The sequence below is a fragment of the Hyaena hyaena genome, unplaced genomic scaffold (assembly GCF_003009895.1).
Source record: "Hyaena hyaena isolate Hyena2069 unplaced genomic scaffold, ASM300989v1 scaffold_1063, whole genome shotgun sequence".
Taxonomy (NCBI): domain Eukaryota; kingdom Metazoa; phylum Chordata; class Mammalia; order Carnivora; family Hyaenidae; genus Hyaena; species Hyaena hyaena.
The window spans coordinates 131,614-159,078 of record NW_024081688.1 but is presented as its reverse complement, the minus strand read 5'-3'; the positions used below and the strand labels follow the sequence as shown (position 1 = coordinate 159,078).

At 41.3% G+C, this 27,465-nt stretch overlaps 1 protein-coding gene across 2 annotated transcripts; it reads right to left on the bottom strand.

The window, feature by feature from the left end:
- Positions 1-383: 383 nt before the first annotated feature.
- Positions 384-27,260, bottom strand: IRF4 (interferon regulatory factor 4). 2 transcript variants are annotated; one of them, XM_039222096.1, is made up of 9 exons: positions 27,229-27,260; positions 14,835-15,108; positions 13,358-13,544; positions 12,410-12,498; positions 11,548-11,692; positions 9,148-9,255; positions 6,105-6,458; positions 3,207-3,319; positions 384-1,227 (listed from the first exon to the last, which is right to left on the bottom strand). In XM_039222096.1, exons 2-9 carry the CDS (start codon positions 15,048-15,050, stop codon positions 1,084-1,086), a joined length of 1,356 nt encoding a protein of 451 aa, XP_039078027.1. In that variant the 5' UTR covers positions 15,051-15,108; positions 27,229-27,260; the 3' UTR covers positions 384-1,083. The 2 variants fall into 2 exon arrangements, with proteins under 2 accessions (XP_039078027.1, XP_039078028.1); XM_039222097.1 differs by lacking the exon at positions 27,229-27,260 and adding an exon at positions 16,446-16,494.
- Positions 27,261-27,465: the final 205 nt, after the last annotated feature.

Below are 27,465 nucleotides of genomic sequence, written 5' to 3'. Positions count from 1 at the left end.
AAAGGCCCTGTCAAACCATATTGGCATGAGGAAGCATCTAATATACAAAATAAGCAAAAACAGCCCACTGAGTCTGCAGTTATGCAATCAGTGAAATCCTGTCATCATCTTTCCTAACAGAGTTCACTAAATTGAAAAGCATCGGCTCCTCCTCTTTAGTGTTGTCATGGATAACTAACTGATAGCCAAACAAAACAAACAGGATAAGAGGGGAAATGTCACCGAGTTTCAAAAATATATCTTTAGTATTTGGATTGTTGATATTTTTTTCTTCTTTAAAGAAAAACAAAGTTTTAGCAATAATTTCTATAGAAGGACAGACAAAATGACAAACAAAAAAAATATCTTAACCAATCATTATGAGATTGCAGAACAGACAAAAATGTACTAATCGAGTATAGCACTAATGCTTTTTGGCTCCAAGAAATACCAAGTACCTTCCAGGGGCACTCAAGAAAAGAGAGCAAATGGGGGACAGTGTGAGGCAGGGCAGGGAAGCCTGTCATGGAGTGAGACGTAGGCCAGGTGGGGTGATGAGCCACCCCAAAGCTGGAGGCCCATGGTCCAACCTCAGTCAATGATTCTGTTTCTTTCTATTAGCAAGCGTTTTATACAAGAGCAACATCACCTATGTGCATTAATATATTTCTTTTGTAGGCAGTCACCTCAAATTTAGATATTACTTCCCTGAGAAATAGTACAGCACCTAAGTGCTTTTATCCTTCTAATTAGTGGTAAATACTGAAAGACAAGTTTTCTCAGTTTTAAAGCAAGAAATAATCCACATCAAATTAAAGATATCATTTTAAGTAAATGTAAACACTTTCTTTGGTCAATTTTCACAGTAATCATCAAAGTTGGCAGTCTACGGAAGACCCTGAAGACTGTCCTTCCTTTTGGAATAAGCTCATTTGTCATTTAGATGGGGTTGGTTTTTTATACTCATTCTTGCTGAGATTCTCCTAAAGTGTTGAACTGAAGCCCCATTTCCAAGTTTCTCAAAAGAAAAAGCCCCAGTTCAATCAGCTGTTCCTATTAAAGTCAGATATTTAAATGAAACAAAATCACTTGTCTTGATGGTTTTCATTCTTGAATGGAGGAGTGGCGAATAGATCTGTGATAATCCTCTGGACTGCTAATGTGTTCAGGTAAATCATAGCCCCTCAGGAAATGTCCACTGTTCTGCTGAGCAAAATAATATAGTTGTCTGGCTAGTAGAGGTTCGACCTTTAAAAAGAGATTTTAAAAGATATTATTAAAATATTCTTTTTAACATCCTATAATTGGCTCATCATTAAATAACTCAATATCTGAAGGTATGGTAAAGTTAAACCAAAGGTAGATGCTACACACATCAAAACATTCTAAAGAAGTAATGTTTTGTTAGTCCTTACATGTACTAACCTTTAAACAGATTCTAACTCATTCTGGGTTTGGACTGAAGTTAAAGTCAAGGATGATACTTGTAAATCAATAGCCACTTAAAATTTATGTTTAACCAAGCCTAAGCAAATCAGGTAAAATGGCCAAATTAAAAGGAAATTTGAAGTGATTAATGAACTTTGAGATAATTTAGGATAATTTAAGCTAATGAGTTTTTCCACGACCACAGTTTGACAGGGATGAAGGTGTAAATCCTGAACAATTTACAATTCCTGAATGACCTACAAAATCTGTATATTTCTAAACCTAAAATAAAGGAAAACAAAAAGAGCAAAATCAAACAACAGCACTGCTATTATGGGGAAAGAGAGGTTAATTAAGCCCCAATTCATCTAGTTTGACTATTTATGTGGTTCACATTCACTAAACAAATTCACCTTTCAGCATTTCCTTAATTTACAGTATCTAAGAAAATAATAGTTCGTCAATAAATTGAGCCATTAAATTGAGCCATTGTGTCATTTCAGATATAGAAACTTAAGCATAATTCATATGAAACATCTAAAATAAACTAAATCCATAGCAAAAAGGAACAGGAACTCCTAGGTATACACAGACCCATTTTTCTTTTCCATACCAGACAACTTCCAGGGACCCTTGCCTGAGGAACCCATTATTCCCTAACTCAGAGGAGAAGAGCTAGTGCATCCAAAAACTCTTTAAAATCAGACACATGCAGGAGTTTTTCACCAACTTCTGAACTGTTATTTATCAATCCCAAGTTTATTTAGTCAGGTGTTAACAAGATATCAATTATTGTATCAATTACTGGAGAGAATTCATGAAAAAGCCCAAAGCTCTAAAGTGTATAAAGACTATATTTTTGTTGGTTGGTTGGTTGGTTGGTTGGTTGGTTTTTTTATTTTACAATCAAGAGGGAGGACTGCGTGTTTTAAATGAGATGGTGTGTTATTTCAGTTTTCAACAAGAAACATTATCAGAAGTAAACTATGACCTGCATGTTTATATTATTTGTTACAATTTTTTAACTATTACTGCTTATTGTCTGGACCCATTAATAACTCTCAAAGGTAGGTAGCAATATAAAGTTTTCAGATTCAAAAAATCTTAGGTATTCAAAACTTTGTTTCCTGTGGCAAATGTATTCTAAATTTTACAGATATAAACCTATTTTCTTTTCTTTTTTTATGAAAAAGATGTTTACTTGCTGCAGTTCATCCTGTTTTAAACTCTGATATGGAACACTGCAGCAGTCTGGTCTACTTAAACTCCTTGAAAGAGCTAGCCTCCTCCAAATAATACATAGTCCTTGATTTCCACTAGTTAAATAATTTCTAAAAATCCAGATATAAAAGAGGATTTGGAAAACATTTGGGGAAACTGCAAAATACATAAGTCTGCGAACAGTTTCCCATTTGGGAAAAGTTTCTCCATCAAGTGAAAGTCAGCTAGACAGCATTTTAAAAGCAATATTAAACATGGAGAATTTTAAAGAGCACCTTTTATCACCAGTCCTTTTAGATCCTTATAAAATGTAAATAGGACAATGTCGTGACCAATACATAAGATGGGACAAATTAAGTCCATGTCTGCAGGTTTGTGATTAGCAGACCACTAGGGGTGGGAAAAACATGTAGGTCTCTGGGCTGTGCTCCCTGCACCATTCACTGAGCCATGCTTCCTCCCCCACAATTTTCCATGTTATTTGACATTTACTTTTCATTTGAGACTTTTCTAACTGGGATCCTGCTCTTGATGAAAAACACGAAAATTCAATAATTTGAATGTGACTAAATACTCACATGAGCAGTGATGAGCTTCCTTTGCCTCTGAGGATCTGGAAACTCTTCCCCAAAGCACAGCGTTACCTGGAATCTTGGCAGAGGACGGCCATGGTGAGCAAATGCTTGTAGCTCTGGAGAAGCCCCACAAGAAAAAAAAAAATAAACCTGATCAGAAACCATCACTGAACAGGACAGTTTAAAGCAGGAAGCAAAAGTTTAACATTGATCTGGAAAACTAAAATAGGAGTAAGTATTCTTTACTTCTCTAAGTGGGGTTCTTAACTTTTAGATCCCAGACACAGAATTTCATGTGTATGTTCATATGTGTGCTTTTCCTGAGAGAGCTCAAGGTTTCACTTGATTCTTTAAGGGAAATATACTCTGCAGATTAAGAACTTTGCTTTGCAGCATTGACCCAATAGAGGGTCCTCTCTGTGACTCAGTCATTGCTGAAAATGCTTCACATTATCTTGGAGACTAAGCACCACTTATGGGCAGATGTGTCCTACTTGGCACTAAGCCTAAATTGTGGGACTTTGAGCTGACTTCTTGCCCATTTTCTGGGACAGACATTGATTTGAAATGAGAAAGGTAGTGATGAAGCACTAGGGGTCCCCACTTTTGTGGATATATATACCCTGAAGACACCACCCTACCCTAAGGATTCAAAACAGAGACTGAGCACTGTTGGAACAACGCATGTTCAATCCCTGACATTGACCCATGTCCCTTTGCCCACATTCAAGATGACTCCTATGTCTCTAGTGGCTCCTATTCTTTCCTTTCTGCTAGAGTTAAATGTCATGTCCAAAAAAGAAACAACCATGCAGTTACATGGTTGCTGCAACAACTTCTGCAGAACAGTATGCGCATGCATCTTAATCAGATATGCACCCTCAGGCTTTGCCTTTTGGGGCTGTCCCCTAGTAGTTTGCAAATCCTGAATGGGTAGATATCAAAGATCTCCACTGTTCTCTTCAACTGAAGAAAAGTTTCTAACTAACTCACTGGACTGTTTGACTTCCTGCTTTTTTTTTTTCTTCCAGAATTCAAATCAAACCTAACTGACTTAGTCAGAATGTGTAAAAGGCATTCACACTACTGAGTTCTGAGACTACACCTACACAAGCTAATCAGAGTGGCGTGCTGGCACAATTCTCTGAAAAAGTCATGCCTCAAATGCTTGATAACATGAGAACATTCTGTGGGAATCCTTGATTATGCAGAAGCTGGTCTACACAGCTACAGTTTTTAAGTTCATAGGTTCTTCCTTGAACTTCAGTGAATACTTCAAGATAAGAGGTTGTGCAGTGCAGTGAGCAAAAAGCAAAGGCTTTAATTACAGAGGAAGAAAAAAAGAACTCTTGCTCACAGATAAATATTACATTCTAGGCAAGTGAATTCACAGCCTGAGGATATTCATAACTAGTCCATCATGGCTTCCTTCTTCTTGCCTATAGAATGAGAGGATTCTACCTTCCTAAAATATACAAGGTGAGAGAAACTCACAGAAGCAAGTGTAATTTGCCTGGGACACCTAAACTAAAGCCCTAGCCTTGTGGCATCTTCTGAATTCAAAAAGACCAAGATTCACAGTCTCTGAGGAGATCTAACCCCATAAGGGCTCTTTCAGACTTCATTGCAAACATAAGAGGTACAGACAAGATACCCCTTCATGGTTCTTGACTCTTCCTTGGGCACCCACCCACATGAGACCCCAGGATGGACAAGACAGTCACAGCGCAGGCTTGGATGCAGTTCTGTAGCTCAGAGGGAGGGAGAGGTGTTCAGGCCCACATGCTTTTCACACCTTGGTGCTGCCTCGGGGAACCAGAAACTCAGCTCTCCCTCTTCCTCTTGTCACACATGTTAGTCAAGAGTTAGTCATATAGGGACATATTTTTCTTGGGGCACTAAAAGAGAATTTGATGAGCCTACACAAATTTCGGCAACTTAAACCCAAAATGCTAAGCAAATGTCAATGGTGTCAAAGCACATGCATGCTTTAAATATATATAATTATATATATAAATATACTATATATATAATGAATTGAATCAAGAAGCACATTAAGGGAAAGGAAAGGCACATGAAAACCTAAAGACATAGGGTGTTTCTAAAGGGATACTTATAAAAGAATAACTTAAGGTTAAATTCAGAAAGTGGTGGCAGTGAGGTGATGGAACAACTTTCTCCTTCCAAAAGAGGCATCATCCATATAGATAGCTGAATGAAGCTTCAACAATAATTTCACAAAAGTGGTTTCACAAAAGTCAGCCCAGGGCTAATTTAACTGTCATGAAATCAAAACTAGAAAAACAAAACTTACTGGTCTTAGAAAATAAGGTTTGAAACATGCATATCATAGAGGTAACTCAAATCCTTCTCATAATTTCTCTTTTGCAAAATCAGTTCCACATACTCTATCCTGGGTCCCACCTGGTGGAGGACATTTGCATAGGGGTAACACATCTCAGGACCAAGAACATTAACAATGATTCTAATCTTTATGATTTTCCTAGGAACGTTAAAAAGCTGAAACAGCAGACATGCTTGCTGAGATCATACTACCAATAAAGTGTGAACTTTATTAGTCAGTGACTATTGGTTGAAGACCAGAATTTTAAGATATCAGCCTGAACCACAATGCCCTTGAGCAATCTCCCTCCCTCTCACACCCCTCCGCTGATGGAGAGGAGCAGGTGGTAGAGGCAGAGGTGAGAGATGAACAAACAGGAAATCTATTTTCGGATCATGCTGGCTAGGCTCAGGGGTTATTAGAAGGAAGACCTCTGTCTGATGGGGGAGTGACCTTCTGTTTGAACCATTGTGGCAGGCACACTGTCACCCCCTATTCTGTGTCTTAGGCTCACAGGTGTGGGATGCTCCATTCTAACAGATAATTTGGTGAGTTACCTGCTAAAAACTGCTGTGTGTCAAAAAGCTTGCAGGTCTGGTCCCTCTCCAGTTTGTTGGGCCGGTCACTGCACAGTGCCAAGGGCCCATCCCAGTAGATTCTGCTCTGGCATAGTCTTTTGGCATAAAGGCCATCAGGGGCCATCCACAGGACCACACCCCTTTCCAGGTGACTCAGAAGTTTCTCAATGTTTTTCCTCTGGCCATTGTCATCTGGGTAGGGGAAAAGGACCTGATCCAGGTTACTGGCGTCATAGGTGTGCCCATGGGATATCCGACACCCTTCAGGGCTAGATGTGGTCAGCTCTTTCACCAGGATCTCCCGGTAGTACAAACAGATGTGGAGTCGACAGTCTGTAAACACAGAGATTTCAAAGTCAGTTCTAAGGGACCAAGGAACGTTGGATACCCATCAGGATGCCAAACTACTCAACTAGAACATGTTTATTTGGTGGGACACTGGTGTCTCAAGATAAAAAGTAGAAAGTTCCACAGTCAAGGAAGTATAGGAAATATTACATACCCTCATCTCCTTCTTGGAGTCACACAGAGTGACCAATATTAAAGAAATACTGCAAAAATCTATTTAATGTTACCTAACTCAGCATTTTCCAAATTTATGTGATCACAGATTTGTGTGTGTGTGTGTGTGTGTGTGTGTGTAGGGGGAGCATCCCTTACATTAGTTTTCTGCACAATATGTTTGACTTGTATTAGTATCACTCAAGAACTTTCTATGTCATTGTTTTGGTGATGATGATAGTGGTCATGATAACAATTATGTCTAAAATACTAAGTCACGTGCCACTGAGCAAAAATTCATCTTTAAGCATGGTGATCAGTTTTGATTTTGGAGGAAGTAAACCCTAAGTTAAATTTCTATTAGCAAAAGAATATAATGGTGTTTCAACAAAGAAACAAATATTTTACATCTGAAACTGTCCTAAAATACCAACATAATATAACTTACACACACACACGCACACACACACACACATACATACACACACACACTGAAGTTTCAGGAAGGATAATGGGAATGAGATGTTTTTATTTCCAATTTTGCTTTCGATTGTCAAGTTAGTTTTTATGCTATGTATGTACTACTTGTATAATAAAATTAATTCATGTGGGAAAAAAAGAATCAATAAGAAAAATGTTCAAAGGCTAAAGTCCCACTAAACTTTCAAAATTTCCCTTGAAAATAACTGCTTTCTAAAACATTAAACAATATGAGTTCATTTACAAAAGTTTTCTGATTTCAGAATCTTCTTCAGAAGGTTTCACAAACTGAAAGGACAAGCTAGGTTTGCAAAGAGCCCCTTAACTGAAATGCAGAAGGGCTTAGGGGTGCCTGGGTGACTTAGTCGGTTAAGCGTCCGACTTTCGCTTAGGTCATGATCTCACGATTCGTGGGTTCGAGCCCTGCGTCGGGCTCTGTGCTGACTGCCAGCTCAGAGCCTGGAGCCTATTTCAGAGTCTGTATCTCCCTCTCTCTCTGACCCTCCCCTGCTCACGCTGTCTCTCTCTCCTAGAAATAAATAAAAATATTTTTTAAAAATTAAAAAAAAAGAAATGCAGAAGGGCTTTATGGAAAGGCAAGAGTTGGGTAAATCCCATAACTGTATGGGTTTTAAAACTGAATGGGAATTACAGGTCTCCAACAAATGTGCTCAAGGTTGATAATTAATCTGTATAACCAAATCCTGGATTATACAGGTATAGTCTGTCCTACAAAGAAAGAAAGAGAGAGAGAGAGAGAGGAAGGAAGGAAGAAAGGAAGGAAGGAAGGAAGGAAGGAAGGAAGGAAGGAAGGAAGGAAGGAAGGAAGGAAGGAAGGAACCCACAAATCCCTCTTATTCTTCAATGGCAAGTATTGAGATTTAAACAACCCACATTGCTCTCTCAATTCTCCTCTTCAGTTTCTACTGCTGTAAACACACTAGCTGAGAGCAAACTCAGACAGGGTACCTTGATGACAGTGAGTTGGCCATTTGAGGTGACTTTCAGGGCAGGTTTCATTTCATTTAATGTCACCAGAAATCACAAGGTCTCAGTGATATAAATAGATGTTTATTACCTACTTTTCAGGCACCCACACAAGTCTTAGGTGCTGAAGAGAAGGGTTAGAAAGTTTCTAAAAACAGGCACAAGCCTTTCTGCTCAGTTACATCTCCCCTCCATCATTTAGGAGCATCTAAGAAGAAAGGCAGCAAGCCTCATTTAGAACTTCAGAATTGAAAAGAAATAACTGGTGAACCTGGAAGTGAGAAAGGTGCCCACAACTCCCTGAAACCTTAGGAATTTACTTTATATTTTCTATAACTGATTTGTAAAAGGCTCCAAGGGCAGGTGAGAACCCTGAAGCTTAAGCTATTTATTTTTAATATAATTAAAAATCCCATTTTAAAAGAATCCAAATGCTATCTAAAAAAATAAATATACATGTACCACATATGTTTAGTAAAACAGCAACATCTCTGAACTGTAGGGATTCTTTTAGAAATGAAACTTTGAAAATCAGATCTAATCCAAATTTTTTGTAGGACATGTCAAATTTCAGAGGAAGAACTCAATGCCAAAGAGGAAGACCTATTTGCAGCTAAACCTGAAAGAATGATCAGCTTTTCAAACTGAGAAGTCCTTGTGTATTTTTCTAAGAAATTATACTATATTGTGAGAATGTTGGCTGAAGAGGGGCCCTTGGTATGTAAAGCTAAGGTGTTTGCATATTCTTGGAAATTCAGATAGATGTCAAATGGAGACCTTAAAATGACTCAATTCAAACCAGCATTTAGAATTGGCATCAGAATGGCAAGCTGGCTTTTTAGTGCTAAGTTTTCTAATGATGTCCCTCATTCACACAGGTTGGGAGCCAGATGTGTTTACACCTACCTGAGTCCCTAGACGGAAGAAAGCTAGTGTCCATGGGCTATACTCAGGGACATCCCACCTCCCAATCAAATCTACCCAAAGGTGAGGGTGGAGTCACAGCAGAAGCCAGCCTCCTGGGGGTGCCTCTAGAACAGAACGCTGCACTCACCTGAGAGCGCCAAGGCTTCAGCAGACCTTATGCTTGGCTCTATGGGGATTCCGGGGGCCTGGGACTCAGGCGGGGCACAAGCATAAAAGGTTCCTGTCACCTGGCAACCTGCATTTGCAAATAAGAATCAGATGAAGTCTAAACAGAATCTGTCCGACGCATCGGAATGGCTCCTCTCCCTGGGATATGGCCACTCAGCCCCTGAAGAGTGCACCAACCCTGAGAGGGAGGGGCCAAGGGCTCTCTAGTACTGGCCACTGGCATTCTCAAGGAACAAAGATAAGCTGAGGTTCAATCAGAAAAAAACAAGACTGAGAGGGGAAGGAGCTTTGGAAGGAAACTTGGAACAATCTTTCTGTAATTTTTTCTTTCTTCTTTTTAAAGTTAGTTAATACCTTCATCACCTCACATAATTACCACTGTGTGTGTGTGTGTGTGTGTGTGTGTGTGTGTGTGTGTGTGTTGTATAGTGGGATTATTTCAGATCTACTCTCTTAGCTGCTTTCAATACAATAGAGTATTGTTAACTATAGTCACCATGTTATACTTTAGATCCCCAGGACTTATTCATTTTATAAGAAGTCTGTACCTTTTGACCAACATCCCTCTATAATTACCCTAATAAACAGGGTAGCCTAGGCTCAGAAAGATTTATTCTGTTCACATAGCAAGTTCATAGAAGAGTTGTGAGCTCAGGTCTACCTGAGCTCTGATGCCAAAGAGCCCAGTTAAAAACTTACCAATTTGTTTAGTTCACATTTATTTAGCTTTTCTATTTCTGGGTTTAGGAGAATATTGAACCATGTTTCTTGGCAACCTAGAAGCTTTGGGTCACACTTAATATTTATAGAGAAAGAATATGTAATAGAACCTAATTTTTTGGCACTTAAAACTTACCATCATATAGGCTTCAAAATATATCTACCTATTGTATATTTTTGTATAGTTTGAGGCATTGTTTGTTAATAAAGTTCTTTGTTTAATAGAGCCTGATGCACTAGCCATAGGTCTGAACTTCAGAAACCAGTTTAATGTTAGATAACTTCTCCACTATGGTATGGGAAACAATCTTTGTTTCAGATCACTCTTGAAAAGCTAATAAAATCAAATGCTGAGGTTTTTTGTAAACACACCACTCAAGACAAATTTTAAATGATGGTACACTTAGTCATTCCCATAAAGCCAAGAGTGACCTGAACACGATTAGAAAAAATGGACTAAATTGTGAAGGACCAAATATTCCTAGAACATACGGAAGAATTTGAGTATTTATCTGTCTCAGAATTTCTATTTAAATAACTAACTCAAAAGTCCTAAAAGCTTGTAGTTTGCTGTATTCAGTATGCTATGAAGTTTTCTCTGCTCTTAGCTGATTAGTGCTCTCACTGAGAGATCTCATTTTGATGTCTGGGGAGCTCCTATGGGCATGGCACCACATCTAATCCGGAGTGAGCCAAGCTCTTTGGGCCCTAACACTAGCACTAATCACCTCCTGGAGACTGTTTTCTTTTCATAGTACTTATTCATTACATTCTTATTCACCTTTAACCCCACCTTTAACAACTATAATGGGCACACTGTTGTTGTTGGGTTTTTTTAAGTAAACTCTACCCCCAGTGTGGGGCTTGAACTGATGACCCCAAGATCAAGAGCCCCCTGCTCTACCAACTGAATCAGCCAGGTGCTCCATGGGCACACTGTTGGTTAAGAGAAATATACTAGCTCAATAATCTCCTGGTGTCCCTATAGGGAGAGGGCTTGGGCACAGCTATAGTGTATGGAAGAAACAAACTAGTAAGATTATGTGGCCCTGTCAACATTAAGGGACAATCCAGAAGGGAATACTAACAAAATCTATTACTTTTCACCAAGGAATTTTCAGGAAGGATGAAAAATGGTAAACTATCCAACAGGTAATTTAAAAACTACAGCCAACCAGTTTGACATCTGACATCTTCTGTCTTAAATGAAAGGCTGGCCTTTGGGGTTAGGAGATCTGAAATTGAACCCCAGTCCCTCACTTTCACTGGGTAACTTTGTGCATTACTTACATTCTGAGAGTCTGCCTCAAAAAACAATGGGGCAGTTTTTAACTGTCTGGGATGGATCTCTGTGATGTTTAAATATGATCTCATATAAGGCAGTTCCCTGTGCAGGTCCTGGCACAAGCAGGCCAGTGTTAGTAAACCTTGGATTCCTTCCCGTGAGGACCTTACCATCCTGCAGGAAAGAGAAAATCCTCTCTCCAATGTATGTGAGATCTTTACTAGCAGTTCTGAGAAGGGGAAAGAATTGGGGTACTATTCAGAAGGACAAATCAGGAAAGAACAGGGCCCTTTGGCCAGGATTGTTCTGCTGGGTCACCCACAGCCATAGGAACCAGCCCAGCACACTCCTTACCATTTTCACAAGCTGGGCCTTGCCAGTGGTGGCTGCGGGGTCCAAATGTCACAGGACATTGATATGGGATTTCTGGGTGAGGCTGATCAGGGACATATTCTCTCCAGCTTCGGTCATGGGGTGGCATCATGTAGTTATGAACCTGCTAAAGAAACATGAGGGAGAAGCTAAGATGAAAACCAACCAGCTCTGCAAAGATCAGTCGGTTGGCATTGAGAAAGAGTGACACATTCTTTTATATTCAAACTCCTCACAGAATCTCTTAATTGGCTGACAGCCAAATCATTTTATCATCTCAAAAGACTTTGGAGTGAATAGCTCATCACACTAGGTGGAAAGTAGCCATAAAGAATTAAAAAGCACAATGAAGACAGTGTTATAAAGTAATGACCTATGTAAAGCTTCATCATATGGTTAAACCTGGCACCAAAAGTACTGCAGGGAAATTTGCTTTCTTTTACCCACCAGAGTGAATAAAACAGAGCTGCAATTCACATCAGAAAAGTCTGAAGAGATCAGCTGCCCTGTGGTTTCACATGATAAAGCACTGTTTCCAAAAGTTTCATCTTCCACAACAGATCTGTTTCCCAGATTTCAGAATCAGTAGTAGAAGTCTATACACCAAGAGGCAGATACACCCACCTCTCCTCTCCTTAAGACCAACACTAGTAGTAACACCAGATGGAAAGTGAGACATTCATCCAATGATTGGGGATATGGTTTGGCTGATTGACTAAACAGAAAAACCAAAGTGCTGCTGTTTTTGTTTGTGTATCTTTCCTGCTATATGAGATTATCTGGCTCACATGGCTTCACACAGACCCAGTCCCTGCTTCTAGAAGCCCTGAATTCTCCACCATACCTGAGCTGGAAGTGAGGTATAAGGAGCTGTCATGGTGTAGGGGTGGCTCACAGTCATCTGTGGGTCCTCCAGCGTGAGCTGCTTCGCTCCTATGTGTTTGACCAAAAGGCAAATGGCAAAATGTGAAAAAAGGAACTGTCATAACTAAAAGTGAAATCTTAGAAAAATACCTGAGAGTTTAATTCCTAGAATGCATAACAATGTTGACAAATAAGGCATTTTTTCCCAACAATTCCCATGGGCAATTACTTGTTCTTGCCATTAAGCTGATTTCTACAAGGTCTGACTTATGTAGGACAGGTAGAAAAGGAGATGAAATGCTGTGTGTGAATGCACCTTGTCACATAAAGGGCCCCACCAGCAAGATGTCCCACAAGTGAAGTCATTTGTACGATTTGTTTAAAATGCATATTCTTGGACTCTTCTGTGACACACTGGTCAGAAACTTGGAAAGAGAAGTTCTGAATTTCAATAAGCATCCCAGCTGACCACACTACAGTCTAAAAGCTGACATTTTTTTAACTTAAAATAGCAACAATATGTGGATATATGTATGTTTCCTTTCTACAAAATGGTTACTCATGAAACACTGATAAGTAAAGATAAAGCTTCAAACAAGTTTTCCACATTTTGTTTGAAAATTTTGGCATATATCTTACACCAATAGAACTACTGAAAAACCATGTGCACACACAGATGCACACACATGCATATCCAGACACCCACAGGTACAGAGTGGGAATCTGAGAAATTATCCTAACCAATACCACAAGAATTTCAATTTATGACCCTGAGACCTTGGGCAAAGAGCCTTCTGGGATTGAGCAGGAGGCAGGAGGTAGGCAGGCTATTTGAAATAAAATAGACAAATCAACTCTCAGAATGAAATTAAGGCATTACAAGTGTCTGGTGGCCTATATTCTGTGACCTCAATCCCCAAAGTCCCACCTTTTTTTGCACCCTCAGGAACAATCCTGTATACTTTGTAGGGGTCTGAGATGTCCAGCTGGCTTCTCTCAACCAGCTCCTCAAAGTCATTGCTTTTGTTCAGAGCACATCGTAAGCGTGTCTTCCAGGTAGGAGGGTCTGGCTTATCTATGCCTTCTCGGAACTTTCCTTTAAATAGTGCCCAAGCCTTGTGGGAAAGAAGGGGTGAAAAAATTAAAATACAAATCTTTAAAAAAAAAAAGAATCTGAGAATTGTATTTGTAAAGGAAAGAATGATGCTTAGGTGCCTCAGATTTACACTGTTACTCAAAACATGGGACAAAAAGACTCCAGGTGTACTCTAGGCAAAATACTTTTCACCTTGGACTCTATCATTGCTGAGTTGAAGATAAGGGGTTTGAACATTCTTTAGGGATTTATAAAAGGTAGGTGAGATGTGGAGGATCCCTGGAAAGGGGCCCTAATTGGCCCACCACCTCAGTATCTGAGGTTAGTTCCACTAGAAGTAGGGGCAGAGCTATGGGGTGAGCTGCTACCCATAGAGTACATCTGAATGGTCAAACAATCTGAGGCATTCTGAGAGCAAATTCCTGAGGAAGTCCCCTTTGCCTGTTCTGCCTGCAGGTGGTGAGGCTGGGCTCTAATGCACACTTCACTGGGTAAACTGCTCTAGGGGAAAATAATCATCACTACACACACACACACACACACAGAGAGAGGGGGGGGGAGGAAGAAAGAGAGAGAAACCTAGAGTAGAGAAAAATGTCTGGAAAGAGACTTGAAAAGAGGGAGTCAGACAGAAACAGAGAGAAACACATGGAAGGACCAAAGAGAGCTAAAAGATAGAGACCCTACCAGAGAGATTGAACTAAAGAAAAAAAAAAGTCCAGAGAGAAAGATCTCCATAGGAAAACAGTGAAATAGAGAAAGACAGACAGACATAGTGAGAGGGACAGGAAAACAGATACAGACTAAAGCACATCTAAGGGTGCTCACAGAAAAGAAACAAGGAGATAAAGAGAGACACATGCTGACCAAAGAAGGCAAGGAGGTACAGAGGTACAAAAAGAGAAATTCACAGAAACGCAACCAAGAACACTAGAGTCAGAGTCCTTGGACCGCTGCTCTTCCCGAACTGAACCTCCAGACATTTATTCCCCTGCTGCTGGGGCCACCTGACTTTCTGGGTACTGCTCATGCCACACGCTCAAGATTGGGACCTGGTCTCCCATTTCTAAAAACACTACAAAGGTTGAAACCTCTCTCCTTCTCCTAAGGCTTCTGCCAATCACCACCTGATGCTCCCGGACCGCCTGCCCCGCGGGGCTCATTCCATCCCGCCCTTCCCAAGAAGTCCCCTTTTCTCTGAGAACCTTCCGGTGCCTACAAGACTCGCCAAGAAATCTAGGTTAGGGACCCACCAGGCTCCTGGGGCCTTCCCTCCACCCCCACCTTGGTCTTCCCTCGTGCTAGTAACCTTGAAGAGGGCGGCGTCCTCCTCGCGGTTGTAGTCTTGCTTGCCCGCGTGCTTCCAGGGGATGCGGAAGATGCTTTTCTCTTCGTTCTCCCACACCAGCCCTGGGTACTTGCCGCTGTCGATCTGGTCGATCAGCCACTGGCGGAGTTTCCCGTTGCCGCAGCTCACCGAGCTCATGCCGAACTCTCCGCCTCGGCCGCTGCCCTCCAAGTTCATGCCCAGCGCGCCTGTGGCCCGCACGCGCCCAGGATCCGCCTCCGGCACTGGCTCTGCCCTGCAAAGCAGAGGGCCGGCCTTTAGCCACCGTGGCACAGCGCTCGGAGCACCCTTCTCAAACCCCTCTGGCAATGACCACGAGGCCCTGGAGTCTCCGAGGCAGTTAGGCACGCTCTATAAAAATCGGTGATGCCAAAGGCCCCTGAGAGAAGGCGCCCTGTCTCATCCTTTGGAGCGTCCGGTATTGCCGCCGCTAGAGCATGCCCCCGGCGTAGTCCAGCTACCTACCCCACCTTCTGGACTCTCCATTCTTGTCACACATCCCACAGCCAAACGCTGCCCAGGAAACACCACTCTCGCCTTTGTGCATATGGCAAAATCCAGCCACCACCGATCTTTGATCTTTGGCACCGTTTGCTTGCTCACTCTTAGTTCCTGCTCCTCTTTGCCCATTCCCAGACCTTTGCCAGTCCATTCCTCCCTTCATTTTCAGTTAACACTCTTGCCCACTCTCCCATTCACATTCCCTTGGTGGCCCCCCGGGCACCAAGGATCTCGCACGTGGGAACGCCTGCAGTCTGGACGCTCCAGGCTCTCAGTACCAGCAACTCTTGCCTGGGCCTTTTCCTCCAGTATCTGCACTCTCTCCCTCAAGAGTATCCCTGAGTCCTCTGCAGCTAGCAAGGCTTACTGGGCCCTGGAAGCAATACTTGGCGGAGACCCGGCCTCCGGCGAGCTCACCCAAGTAGATGAAGATTCTGGCGCGCAGAGCATCAGCAGGACCCCGGAGGCCAGCGAGCGAAAGCGGAGGCGGGGAGGGTGCCTGGAGGGTTCTCAGAGGGCATGGGGTTGCGGCAGCAGAGCGTGGGGCCCTAAGTGGCCCAAATTTGGAGCTCCTCCTCCACCACCACCAGCCGAGGAAAAATGCGCGGGAGGCCACGGTGAGTTTGGGCCCTTCAGGGCCACAGGACGAGAAGTCTGAGATTGGAGCCTTGGGAGTACGGCGATGTACCCCCTCAGGGAAAGCCTGTAGTCCAGAGTGGGTCTTTTCTTTGGCCCCTCCTCGGCCACTCCTGAGGCCCTGACTCTCTTTATCCCATCCCGTCCAGCGCGTGGCCTCTCCCGGGCTTGGGCGGGGCCGACCCACAGACTGATGAGGGCAATGCTTGGGCATTGCACCTGCCGGCCCTCTAAGAATCCCCCACAGAGACCCCGGGGCCCAGAGCAGAGGAGGTGGGAATCGGAGCTCTTACAAGGGGCATGCTCCCTCCCGCCTCCTAAACTGGGTTTCCCAGCGTTGCCCTCGAGATGAACCCCGGGACCTCTAGTCTCGCGTTCCCTGTTCTGGGTCGTGCCAGCCTCACATCCGTGCTCCTGCCCGACCCCAAGCCTTACCTCGCCCCCGACTCCTAGCTGAGGGCAGCAGTGAGTCGCAAGTTCAACTGTTGAAACTAAGTATCGGAGATGGGAAAGAGGAACTTTATAAAGCTTAAAAGCCCCGCTGGGGAGGAGCCTAGGGCGGGGCTGGGCGGGTACCAATGCGCCTGCGGGATTGGGGCGAGGGGGGCGCTGTGAGCGGAGACTGCGGCCGGGTGGGAGAGTCCCAGGGCCAAGGCTTGAAGGAGTGTGTTGAAGGGTCGGCTGCCGCCAGGCTGGGGGCTCTTGCGCCGGCTGCGTTCCTCCTCGCGCTGTGCGCCGCGAGCGCAACTCGAATCTGGCGTTTGCAGCCTGGGGGACTCTTACTTGGGGCGCTTTCCTGCAAAGGGCAAGGCGCTAAATGCGGACCCCGCCTCAGCGCCAGGTCCTGCGGGAGGCTGGTTGATGATAACTAATAACAGCTAAACGACTGCGATGTGGTTAGGGCGGGAAGTGGGGGGCGTGTAGGAGCGGGAATCTGGTGTGAAGGGGACTTCACTTGCAGAGCGTGTAGCTAAAAACGGAGGAATAGTCCACATTGTAGAACTGAGGGTGGGTGGGGGCACCCTTGGCATCGCAGCTATTGCTGAGAGCCCTACCCTCCTAGCTTTTTAGAGAACATCCTACTCATTAAAAAGAAAAAGAAGAAAAACACGGTTCAGATACTTTGAACGGTAAACTGTGGCTCAAATACTGTGTACATTTTGAAAACTTGCAGACTTTTGTATCTATTAAACTGGTGAACTGAGGTGATTCAGACAGACAATGCATAGACCCCAAAGTTTCAATTATGGCAACATGAATGAGTTGGAGGAGGAGTCTGGAAGTATCCAAACACTTAATTGCATCTGGACTTCAGTTCACCTTAAAATGGTATAGTTTTAACTCCAATCTGGTAGGAAGCAAATTTCTATTGGGTTATAAATGTCCAGAAAGGGAATAATATTTCAATGGACATGTGATTTTACTTAATTTTCCAAGATATCCTTAATGATAAAATTAAACTACCTACACCTGCCCACTAAGTTTTCACCAGAGCATCTTGGATGCTTCCAGCATGTTTATGTACTTAGTAATTTCAGGTAAACTGTCAGATTACTGGTTTCTATATGATTTTAGACCACCACCACCGTAGGTCAGCTTGCAACTTTTAAAAACCTTTTGATTTCACTTACTTCTCAGTTTTTCTCTTTTCTACTTACATATAGGGTCAATGTCTCCTTCTCAAGATAAAACTAAGTTTAGGCTAGAGCAAAACAGGCAGTGAGGCACAGATTTGGTATGCTTTTCCTACAGCTAAAGGACTTTCTCAGAAATTAACAGGATGCCATATTTTTATTCACCCAAGCAATTTTCCATTATCAGAGTCTATGTAATAAACAACAAAGTTGTGTTCAAAGAAAATTCTAGTCACAACCTGTTTTTCTCCCTTTCTCCTCCTTTCATAGATTCATTCAACAAAATGCTTTTTTGAACACATGCTACCTATCAGAGGCTGTTGTAGGCGCTTGGGATACTTAAGTGAACAAAGCAAAAAAAGGTCACTGCCTTAATGTTGCATGGCATTTTAATTAATGGATTACTTTTTCTCAAAGTGTTCTCAAACAATGGAGATTGCTAAGAACAATAATGGCAAACAACTTTTTGCATTTTGCTACACATGTCCTCTACACCAGGTGTAGTTAGTTTGAACAGTCTTCACTCATGTACTTTTAGAAGTGCAAAACAACAGTCACTGCATGAAACTTTCTGAGACTTCACATCTACCTTGCTGTAAAATGTGATTGCTAATCTTCAACGCCATCTTCTGGTTTACTCATTTGTCATATTGATCTGCTAATTTTTATGATGAGGTGAATACAAAGAATAATATATTTTAAATGCTAAAACTCTTGATGTCCTCATTACCCCTGGGGTAGGGGAGGGAGTGAATAGGTAGGAGTTGCCGGTTACTCACTGAAGGCTTACATCTTAGTCATAATTGAAACAAAAATAACAAAAGTTTTTAAAGTTGATCACCCCCACCCTCCATACACTTGGGAAAATCAAAGCGTTCTTTGATAAAAGACTAGACATTTATTTTCAAATGTCACAACTTGTTAAAAAGTGAAAACAAATAAGAAATCAGTTAACTGAGTGTTTATCCAAAACAAAGGCTGATCATTATATTATGTGAGGACACTATTTCAGCGAATTGTCCAGAAGTTGTAAAGGGAGCCCAATCTGAGTTAAGCATTGCAATTCTCAAGTTACAATATCATAAAAAGACTGTAAGAAAAATTGAATTTACTTAAACCCAATATGGTAAAAAATCAATCTTTTAAAACTATACATTCATATACAAGAAAAAATAATTTTAAAATCCCATACTCGGCACAATAAATAAATTATTGAAATCTTATTTTTGTTAAAACTATTTTCTTACTAGTTCATTTTTAAAAAGAGGAGGTATTGGGGCGCCTGGGTGGCTCAGTCGGTTGAGCATCTGACTTTGGCTTAGGTCATGATCTCACAGTTTGTGGGTTCGAGCCCTGAGTCGGGCTCTGTGCTGACTGCCAGCTCAGAGCCTGGAGCCTGTTTCAGATTCTGTATCTCCCTCTCTCTCTGACCCTCCCCGCTCATGCTGTCTCTCTCTCTCTCTCAGAAATTTAAAAAGAAAAAAGAGGTGTTATAATTTGTTAGAAACAAGGCAACTATATTCTTGAAAAAGATTAAAGGGCATTTATAATTACTTGTAAAAATCAGGAAAATAATAAAATCTTTTGTTTTTATGATGTAGAATCATTAGGATAAATATATTCTCTTTAGCAATATGTGTACACAATGTTAAGTTTTACTATTAGCTATGCATCTTGTAATGCAGTATTATTATAATACTATTATTGTATTATTATATAAATGTAATAATATATATTAAATTAGTAGTATAATATGTATTATATGTAATACTAATAATATTATATAATAGTATAACATGTAATAGTATAGTACTATACAATATACTGTAGTGATATAGTAATATGCACTACAGCACTACTACAATACTATAGTGATATAATGTAGTATTATAGTATTACATTATATAATATTATAGCATGATTATTGTATGGTACTATTGATAATTAAATACTTGAGTATGAGGGTCAACTAGATCTAGTTCAAATCCATGAGGTCTTGAGTGAACTATTTAGCCAAAGTCTTACCTTCATATATGCAATGAAGGTAATGGCTTTCTTGCCTGTGATAATGTGTGCTGTGATAATGAAATGATGCTTCTAGCACAATACTTGGCACATCCCAAGTGTTCAAAAAGTTATCATATATTATTCAACATTTAAAGAAGTTTCCCACACTTTATCTCATTTGCTCTCCCAACCAAATCTTCCTCATGGGCAGAGCAGGCAATATTTAGCCCCATTGTATGGATAAGGAAAGAGGTCCACTGAGTCCAAATGGTTTCCCCAAGGACACATTCTAACCGACAGTTCTTTCCTCTTGTCTATAGGAATTTAGCTGCCTGTTGCCTTAATATTTCAGAATCAGCCTCTGAGTGCAGTCCTATCAGTATAGAGGTAGCATATTAATTCTAGTTGGGCACTTACTAGCTAAGACAACTTGGGTAAGATGCAGTCTTCCTGACCTTGTTCTCCTTGTTTATGAAGTGGAGGTTGGCAGCAGACAACCACCAAACCTTCTTCCAACCTAAACAAATTTTTTTCTTTTTTCTGCTCTACCTTAAATCCATCAATCACAGTCTGGTTGCCTTTTTGGTTATGATAGATTCCTAGTAAGAAAATTTGTATTTTTTTTAAGTGACTGATCTAACAACTGGTCTTCACTTCACTCTTCTTTGTGAAGCTATATTCACTGAGGAAATTGAAGGAAATGGGTGTGTTTCTCAGCCACTACTTTCAAATATTAATCCTTTGAAAAAAATCTAACCTTATAAACTACTTATACAGAAGAGGAGTTAGGATGGAATACTCTGGAAATAAAATTCTATGTTAAATGCTTTCACTGCACACCCAGTTTAGGAATTTAATTGATCTTTCTTTGTAAAGTGGTAAGTTCTAATACCAATATGGTATGTAAACAATTTTTCATACAGAGGTTATATACACTTTCCTAATTTTAATTTGCAAAGTGCTCTGAGTTTCTTCACTGAAAGAACTGTGCAGAATTCCATTATAAGCATTTCCAGAACACAGGCTGTTTAGGACTGGCTTGTGAACTCTTTTAGGCCACAGAGCTAAAGTGTGTGGCTTTTGCTTAGGCAGAAAGTAACCTGCTTTCAGGCTTATAGGAAATTAGACTATTCATTTTAATCAATTTTGTAATAAAAACAACTTACCAAACTCAGCACCTGAAAATCAAATAATCCAGTGAAGAAATGGGCAGAGGACATGAATAGACTCTTTTCCAGAGAAGACATCCAGATGGTCAACAGACACATGAAAAGATGCTCAGTGTCATTCATCATCAGGGAAATACAAATCAAAGCCACACTGAGATACCACTTCACACCAGTCAGAGTGGCTAAAATGAACAAATCAGGAAACTACAGATGCTGGTGAGGATGTGGAGAAACGCTCCTACACTGTCAGTGGGAATGCAAACTGGTGCAACTACTATGGAAAATAGTGTGGAGGTTCCTCAAAAAATTAAAAATAGAACTACCCTATGACCCAGCAATAGCACTACTAGCAATTTATCCAAAGGATACAGAAGTGTTGACTCATAGGGGCACAGGCACCCCAATGTTTATAGCATCACTTTCAACAATAGCCAAATTATGGAAAGAGCCTAAATGTCTATCAACCGATGAATGGACAAAGAAAATATGGTTTAGTTGTTGGGATGAGCACTGGGTGTTGTATGTCAGTGATAAACCATGGGTATCTACCCCAAAAACCAAGAGCAAACTTTACACACTGTATGTTAGTCAATTGGACAATAAATTATATTTTTTAGAAAAAGTCACAAAGTCAGTGACACTAAAGCAACATTGCCTCCTTTGCTTTTGTTTATAAAGAACTATTTCTTTTTGTCTCCTCTTCTTGCCAGTATTCTAAGAAGTCTCCTTGTAACATTTCTTTTCTCTCTGACTTGTTATTCTCTCTACATAAGTAATGAAGTGGTTTTTAACAAGGGCCACATGATACTTCCAACTCCCTTCACCAAGCCAATAAAAATGCAAATACAATAACTTTGGGCATTTTCCAAAAATTGAAGCAATAAGTGAAAACCAAATAGTTTTGCTAATTCCACCCATTTGTAGCAGTTCATAATTTTGGGCTATTCTAAAGTTCATCAACTGCCTTTTCAGCTGAACATTGTCCTCATTGTGAAACAACACACCATTACTTGTCAAATGAAGTACTACTTCTGAGACTAGAGGGCATTTTGGGTGATAGAGTATATGTTCAGGAAAGGTTAGATTATGTTTTGGTAATAAGTCCCCCAAATCTCAGGGGCTTACAACAATGCAGTACTACTTCTTATTTACATGAGTTATTTGTTGATTGGTTATCACTACTCTGAGAATCCAGGCCAGTAGACTAATCCATCTATTTAGGTCATTCCTGGTCACATGGCATAGAGAAATCATACAGGGAGAACCACATACTGGTTCTTTAAGCATTACATCACCGTGACTCATGTTCTCCCGTTATGAGGTAAGAACTACAATGAAGGAAGAATTGCCTGGCAGTAACATGGGTAAGGTAGGAGAGAGAAAAAAGGCCAGGAGTCCTAGGAAGATACAGTTGAGAGACAAGGAGTTCTCAGACAGGGGAAGATGGAGAGTTTGTTAGAAAGAAAGAAGAGTACATAAGGAGTTATGTGGATAGGGTGCAACAATATAGAGAGGTCAGAGATAACTGGACAGTTTCCAGGTTCATAGATTGGGGGCATGGTGTGACTAAGAACCTAAATAAAGACATCTGGAGGAGAAAGGGTTTTATGGGAGACTAGACATGGAAATTTGAGATGATCTCAACATCCAGGCTGATCTAGGTAAGTGCTGTGATTCCTTTAGGGGTATTATCCCTTTCCTCCCTGGAAACACAGAATTATCTCTTGCTCATCGTTGAACCATAACATCTAAATGTGCTGAGTGCCTTGTACCAATGAGCACTAAAAATGAATGTGTCTTGCCTTTAAGGGGATGCTTTTGGAGAGAAGATTACAATGGGATCCTTAGTGAAAGACTGAGGAGTCTCTAACCAATGGAACAGCAGCAGACTCTAAGATGGAGGTTAGCTTGTGGGACTTATAAGTATTAGGCAGTAAATACCTACAGGCTAAATACCTATGGAGTCAGAAGGAAGCAGGATTGGGCAGGCAGAGAAGCTAAGATTCAATGCCTACTATAAAGGCCTCAGTCAATGCATCAGAGAGTTTTAGAGCTGGGAAGAATCTGTTTCAAATTGGGGTGAAGAGATAGTGTCATTAAACCCATGAGCTGATCAGTCACAGGTGTCAGCTGTCCTTAGAAAGAGGCATAAATTTGGCAAGGTGATTTTCTTTACCTGGAAGCAACCTTCAAAGAGGGCTGCTTGCTGAGTACTATCTTCTAGGAAGAGTCTAGTAGCCAAGGGATTGAATTCATCACTCTGGAGTGGGTATCTGAGTAGTGCATGACAACATCCACCAAAGTATACTCCTTGCTTTACTTTAATTGACTTTCTCTTATAGGTTCTGGGAGTAGCTTAACAGTAGTTTCTTTTCCTAGGGTAGAGTTATCAAGTTTAACAAATAAAAATATAGGACTCCCAGTTAAATTTGAATTTTAGATGAACAGTGAATAATTTTCTAAGTATGTTCCATAAATATTTGAGACATACTTATACTAAAGAAACCATTGATTATTGATCTGAAATTCAAATTTAAATGAGCAACTTATATTTTATCTCACAACCCTATCCTGGAGGAAATTTGAAGAGAGTTTAGTGAGGCAAATTATAAGCCCATCACTGTAGCTGGTTTGGGGGCCCCAATTGAAATTTATCAATTGTGCCTCCTCTTCTGTCCTTTCCAGATTCTTTCACCTTTAGCCAGCAACTCTGCTGGGCCAGTGTCAGACTTGATGACAAGGTTTAAATCTTCAGCACTGATCTCCTCATGCCCTTACTGACCCACCAGTGTTGCATCCCCACATACCATTCACCATCAAAACTGCACAAGAGAGCTCAAGTGGAGCCCAAATAAGTCACTCAGTTCTCACCTTATTGTATAAGAAACTTACATCTCCTGTTGAACAAGGTCAACATGGTGACTTCTTACCTCTCAAGTGGGTATCTAGCAGTGCATGACAGCATCCACCAAAGTATACTCTTTGTTTTACTTTGATTCACTTTCTCTTACAAGTTCTGCGAGCAGGTCTTCCAGGATTCCAGTGGTTTCTTGGGCTCCAGGAGCTTCTCAGATGACTACCATAGCTTAGAGCTCAGTAGCACTCTTGCTATGTCTCCTGGAGTATATCGTCCCCTTTGGAACAGGGATCCTTGCTGAGCCCAGCTTTGCAGATATAAGAAGCATATATTCCCCAAGTGGTCTCTGGCAGTGATGACAGTGGGGTTGCTCCTAATTCCATCCCTTAATTCCCTGACCTATTTGTCCTGCTGGGGACAAGTACAATAGGAAGTATTCTGAAGGCTTCCTCCATCACCCACTCATGGCTGCAGCATTTCTGCTTTACTTAAAGTGGGCCATTGGTTTCTCATATTTCTAGACACCATCCTACCTGCATATTTCCAACGTCTTCTGTGGCCTTGCTGACGGTTCAATCCTGTCACTCTTAGTTGAAGGTAACTCTCACCTTCTTATCCCAGCACTCTCAGAACTTAGTTCCATGAGTACCCTCCAAGATTCTGTTGTACATGTAGGTAAGCACTGTGGTTCCTTCAGAGCACTATCCCTTTGCTCCCTTAGCACATTCTGCACATTCCCAGTTAGGCTATCTAATAACTTGACCCTGGTTATTGGCATAAGGACCAGGAGGAGTGATGGGACAAAGTTTGATGGGAGTATATGTTGTCTTACAGAAGAGAAGCCTCTATCATTTCCAAGTAAGAGGGAACACTAACTCTTTGTAGGAAGGAAGGTGACTTCTGCTGGCTCAGCGCATTTGTTCAGGGGAAACTGAGAACTCAAGCCTCTCTGCAGTGCTTCTAGCAGCTGAGGGAATAAATCCTTTCTTCAATGCAGTGTGAATGGTGACTTCCAGCATGAGCTATAGGGAACAAGGGCAGTGCATGTCTCCTCTGGGCCTCAGTGTTCCTATCTGTACAGTCTACCAACTTGTTCCTTTTAAACTGATGCATCAGGCCAGTGTCATCAGTGTGATTAAAGGAATAACCACATTAGAGATCACTGTACCTCTGAGATAAGAGCAGAAAAAAACCATAGACATCACTTGTATAACCAAGCAATATTTGATGAGGCTGTTGGGAATTTGTAAGAAGGTTTAATGGAAGAAATGATATTAGAACAAAACTTTAATGAGAGAGTTGGGGTTTTCTAGGCAGGGCAGGGTGGAGGTGCATTGCAGGTAGGGGAATCATGGACAATGACAAACAAATAGGCTAGGGGAACCCAAGGCCTGGTGTAGGGGCTGGAGGGAGGTTTGACACCTAGAGAAGATGGATGAGGAGAGGGCAGGAGATGAGAATCATTGCTCTGGTTGTTTGGGGAAGGTTCACAGAGGGTATTTTATTTATTTTATTTTATTTTTAAAAATTTTTAACTGAAAAATTCTCATTTCTTTAAATATGAATGTAGGCAACAGCCACAATAATTAGCAGAATTTGTGAATTTGTCATCAATAGATATCACAAATATTTCCATATCACATACGATTGTTACAGACATAATGAAATGTCAGGTTCATCAAAACTCTGAAATTACAATACTTATTAAGCCTGCTGCTAGAGCTTGCTAGATATTTTACTATATTATTATTTAACTATTTTGGTAACTGTGTTTCCAAATAACTGGTTTCTTTTGAACTCTTATGTTTTTATTTTATGTAGAGGCAGTTCTTTTAAAAATTTTTTCCCCAATGTTTGTTTGTTTTTACTTTTGTCCTCAGATTTATTTATTTATTTATTTATTTTTAATAGTTTATTGTCAAGTTGGCTTCCATAAAACACCCAGTACTCATCCTCACAAGTGCCCTTCTCCATGCCCATCATCCCCCTTCCGCTCCCCGCCCCCACCAGTCCTCAGTTTGTTCTCAGCATTCAAGAGTCTCTCATGGTTTGCCTCTCTCCCCCTCCCCCACTATTTCCTCCCTTATACTCCCCCATGGTCCTCCGTTAAGTTCCTCCTAATCCTCCTATTCGTGCAAACATATGGTAGTTGTCCTTCTCTGCCTGACTTACTTCACTCAGCATAAAACTCTCAAGTTCCATCCATGTTGCTACACATGACCAGATCTCATTCTTTCTCATTGCCACATAGTATTCCATTGTATAGATAAGCCACATCTTCTTGATCCATTCATCAGTTGATGGACACTTAGACTCTTTCCATGTTTTCGCTATTGTTGTGAGTGCTGCTATGAACATTGGGGTCCATATGCTCCTATGCATCAGCACTCCTGTATCCCTTGGGTCAATTCCTAGCAGTGCTATTGCTGGGTCATAGGGGAGTTCTACTGTTAATTTTTTGAGGAACCTCCACACTGTTTCCAGAGAGGCTGCACCAGTTTACATTCCCCCCAACAGTGTAGGAGGGTGCCCGTTTCTCCACATCCTGGCTGGCATCTAGAGTCCTCTGATTTGCTCATTTTAGCCACATAGAGGGTATTTTAGAGTGAGAAATTGTTGGTTCCTCCTTTGCTCCATACTTTATATGCTAGAATGGCCCCTGTCAAACAGCAGTTTAAGAAGTTTACACGCATTATGGATTTTAGCAAAAGACTGGCTAAGTTTAATTTGGATATTAGGCAACTCAAACAAATATTCTTTCCACATCGCTCCACAAATATTTAGCTTAAAAAATCTGAACATATTTTCTTTTTAATGTTGTAAGGCAGCTGATTTGTTCTGGTTTAGAAGTGTGAGAGGGCTACTTAGGCTAAATCAGGTGGCTACTCGATTTGGACTGTTGTTCTGATATATATTCTCTACCTATCCTACAGTCACCAGCAGCTCTGGAAATGGACACCTTTGGAAGTTTGATAGGAATGCCTGCTTTGGATCTTGAACTGGAATAAAGGGCTGGCCCTCCAAGGGCCTTCTATGTTTCTCTGGGGATGAGTGGGAGTTCCTTTAAGGCAATGTGGCAAAGCACATGCCCAGAAGGCCACACATCCATTCAAGCTCAGATATTTTGGGGGAGCACAGAGGGCAACACCAGGCCTGCCCCATCTGGCTTGGAAACACATCCCACTCTCCAGACTGTTCTGATTACAGATTAGAACTTCTCTCCTTTCAATTTCACTGGTGCAGCTTTGCATTTTCCCACTAGACTCTTGTCCTGCTGGCAATGCCAGGCCTCATTTCTGATACTTCAGAGAGGCTTGTGACACATTGGAAGATAGTTTCCTCAATAATTTTTCACTATAACCCAATGGGGAAGTAGAGCAGACATTATGTATTCATTTTAGAGAGGAACATTTGAGATCAAGGAGTTTTTAGAGGTGCCTATATCAACAGAAAGAACTGGGCAGTGAAGACAGCCCTTGGCCACATGATTTGCTGATTCCCACAGGCCCCTGGCCTCTGACCTTGCACTCAGCCATTCTATCAGTCCTTACCCAAGATCATCAGCAATGCCACTTCCACTTGTTTCTTTTCGCTCATGCAGGATGGTCCTGAGAAAACAAAGCCACACAGATTTGGCCTTTCTTGTATTTTGGTAGTCCTGCAGACTTGGCTTTTGCCTTCTCCATTTTTCTCCCTAACTTACTCCTCACAGTGCACAATGTTGCATGCTTGCCCATCACCCCCACCTTCATCCCCTCCAGAAAAGATGAGGCAGAAGATGTGAGTGC

What these genes read in the sequence shown, in the direction of transcription:
- IRF4 (XM_039222096.1), bottom strand. Translation starts at nt 15,050, where the DNA reads ATGAACTTGGAGGGCAGCGGCCGAGGCGGAGAGTTCGGCATGAGCTCG. An exon ending in AGGCCCAGCTTGTGAAAATG is followed by an intron (nt 9,256 to 11,547) that starts GTAAGGAGTGTG and finishes TTGCAAATGCAG; the next exon opens with GTTGCCAGGTGACAGGAACC. An exon ending in CACACAGCAGTTTTTAGCAG is followed by an intron (nt 3,320 to 6,104) that starts GTAACTCACCAA and finishes GGGCTTCTCCAG; the next exon opens with AGCTACAAGCATTTGCTCAC.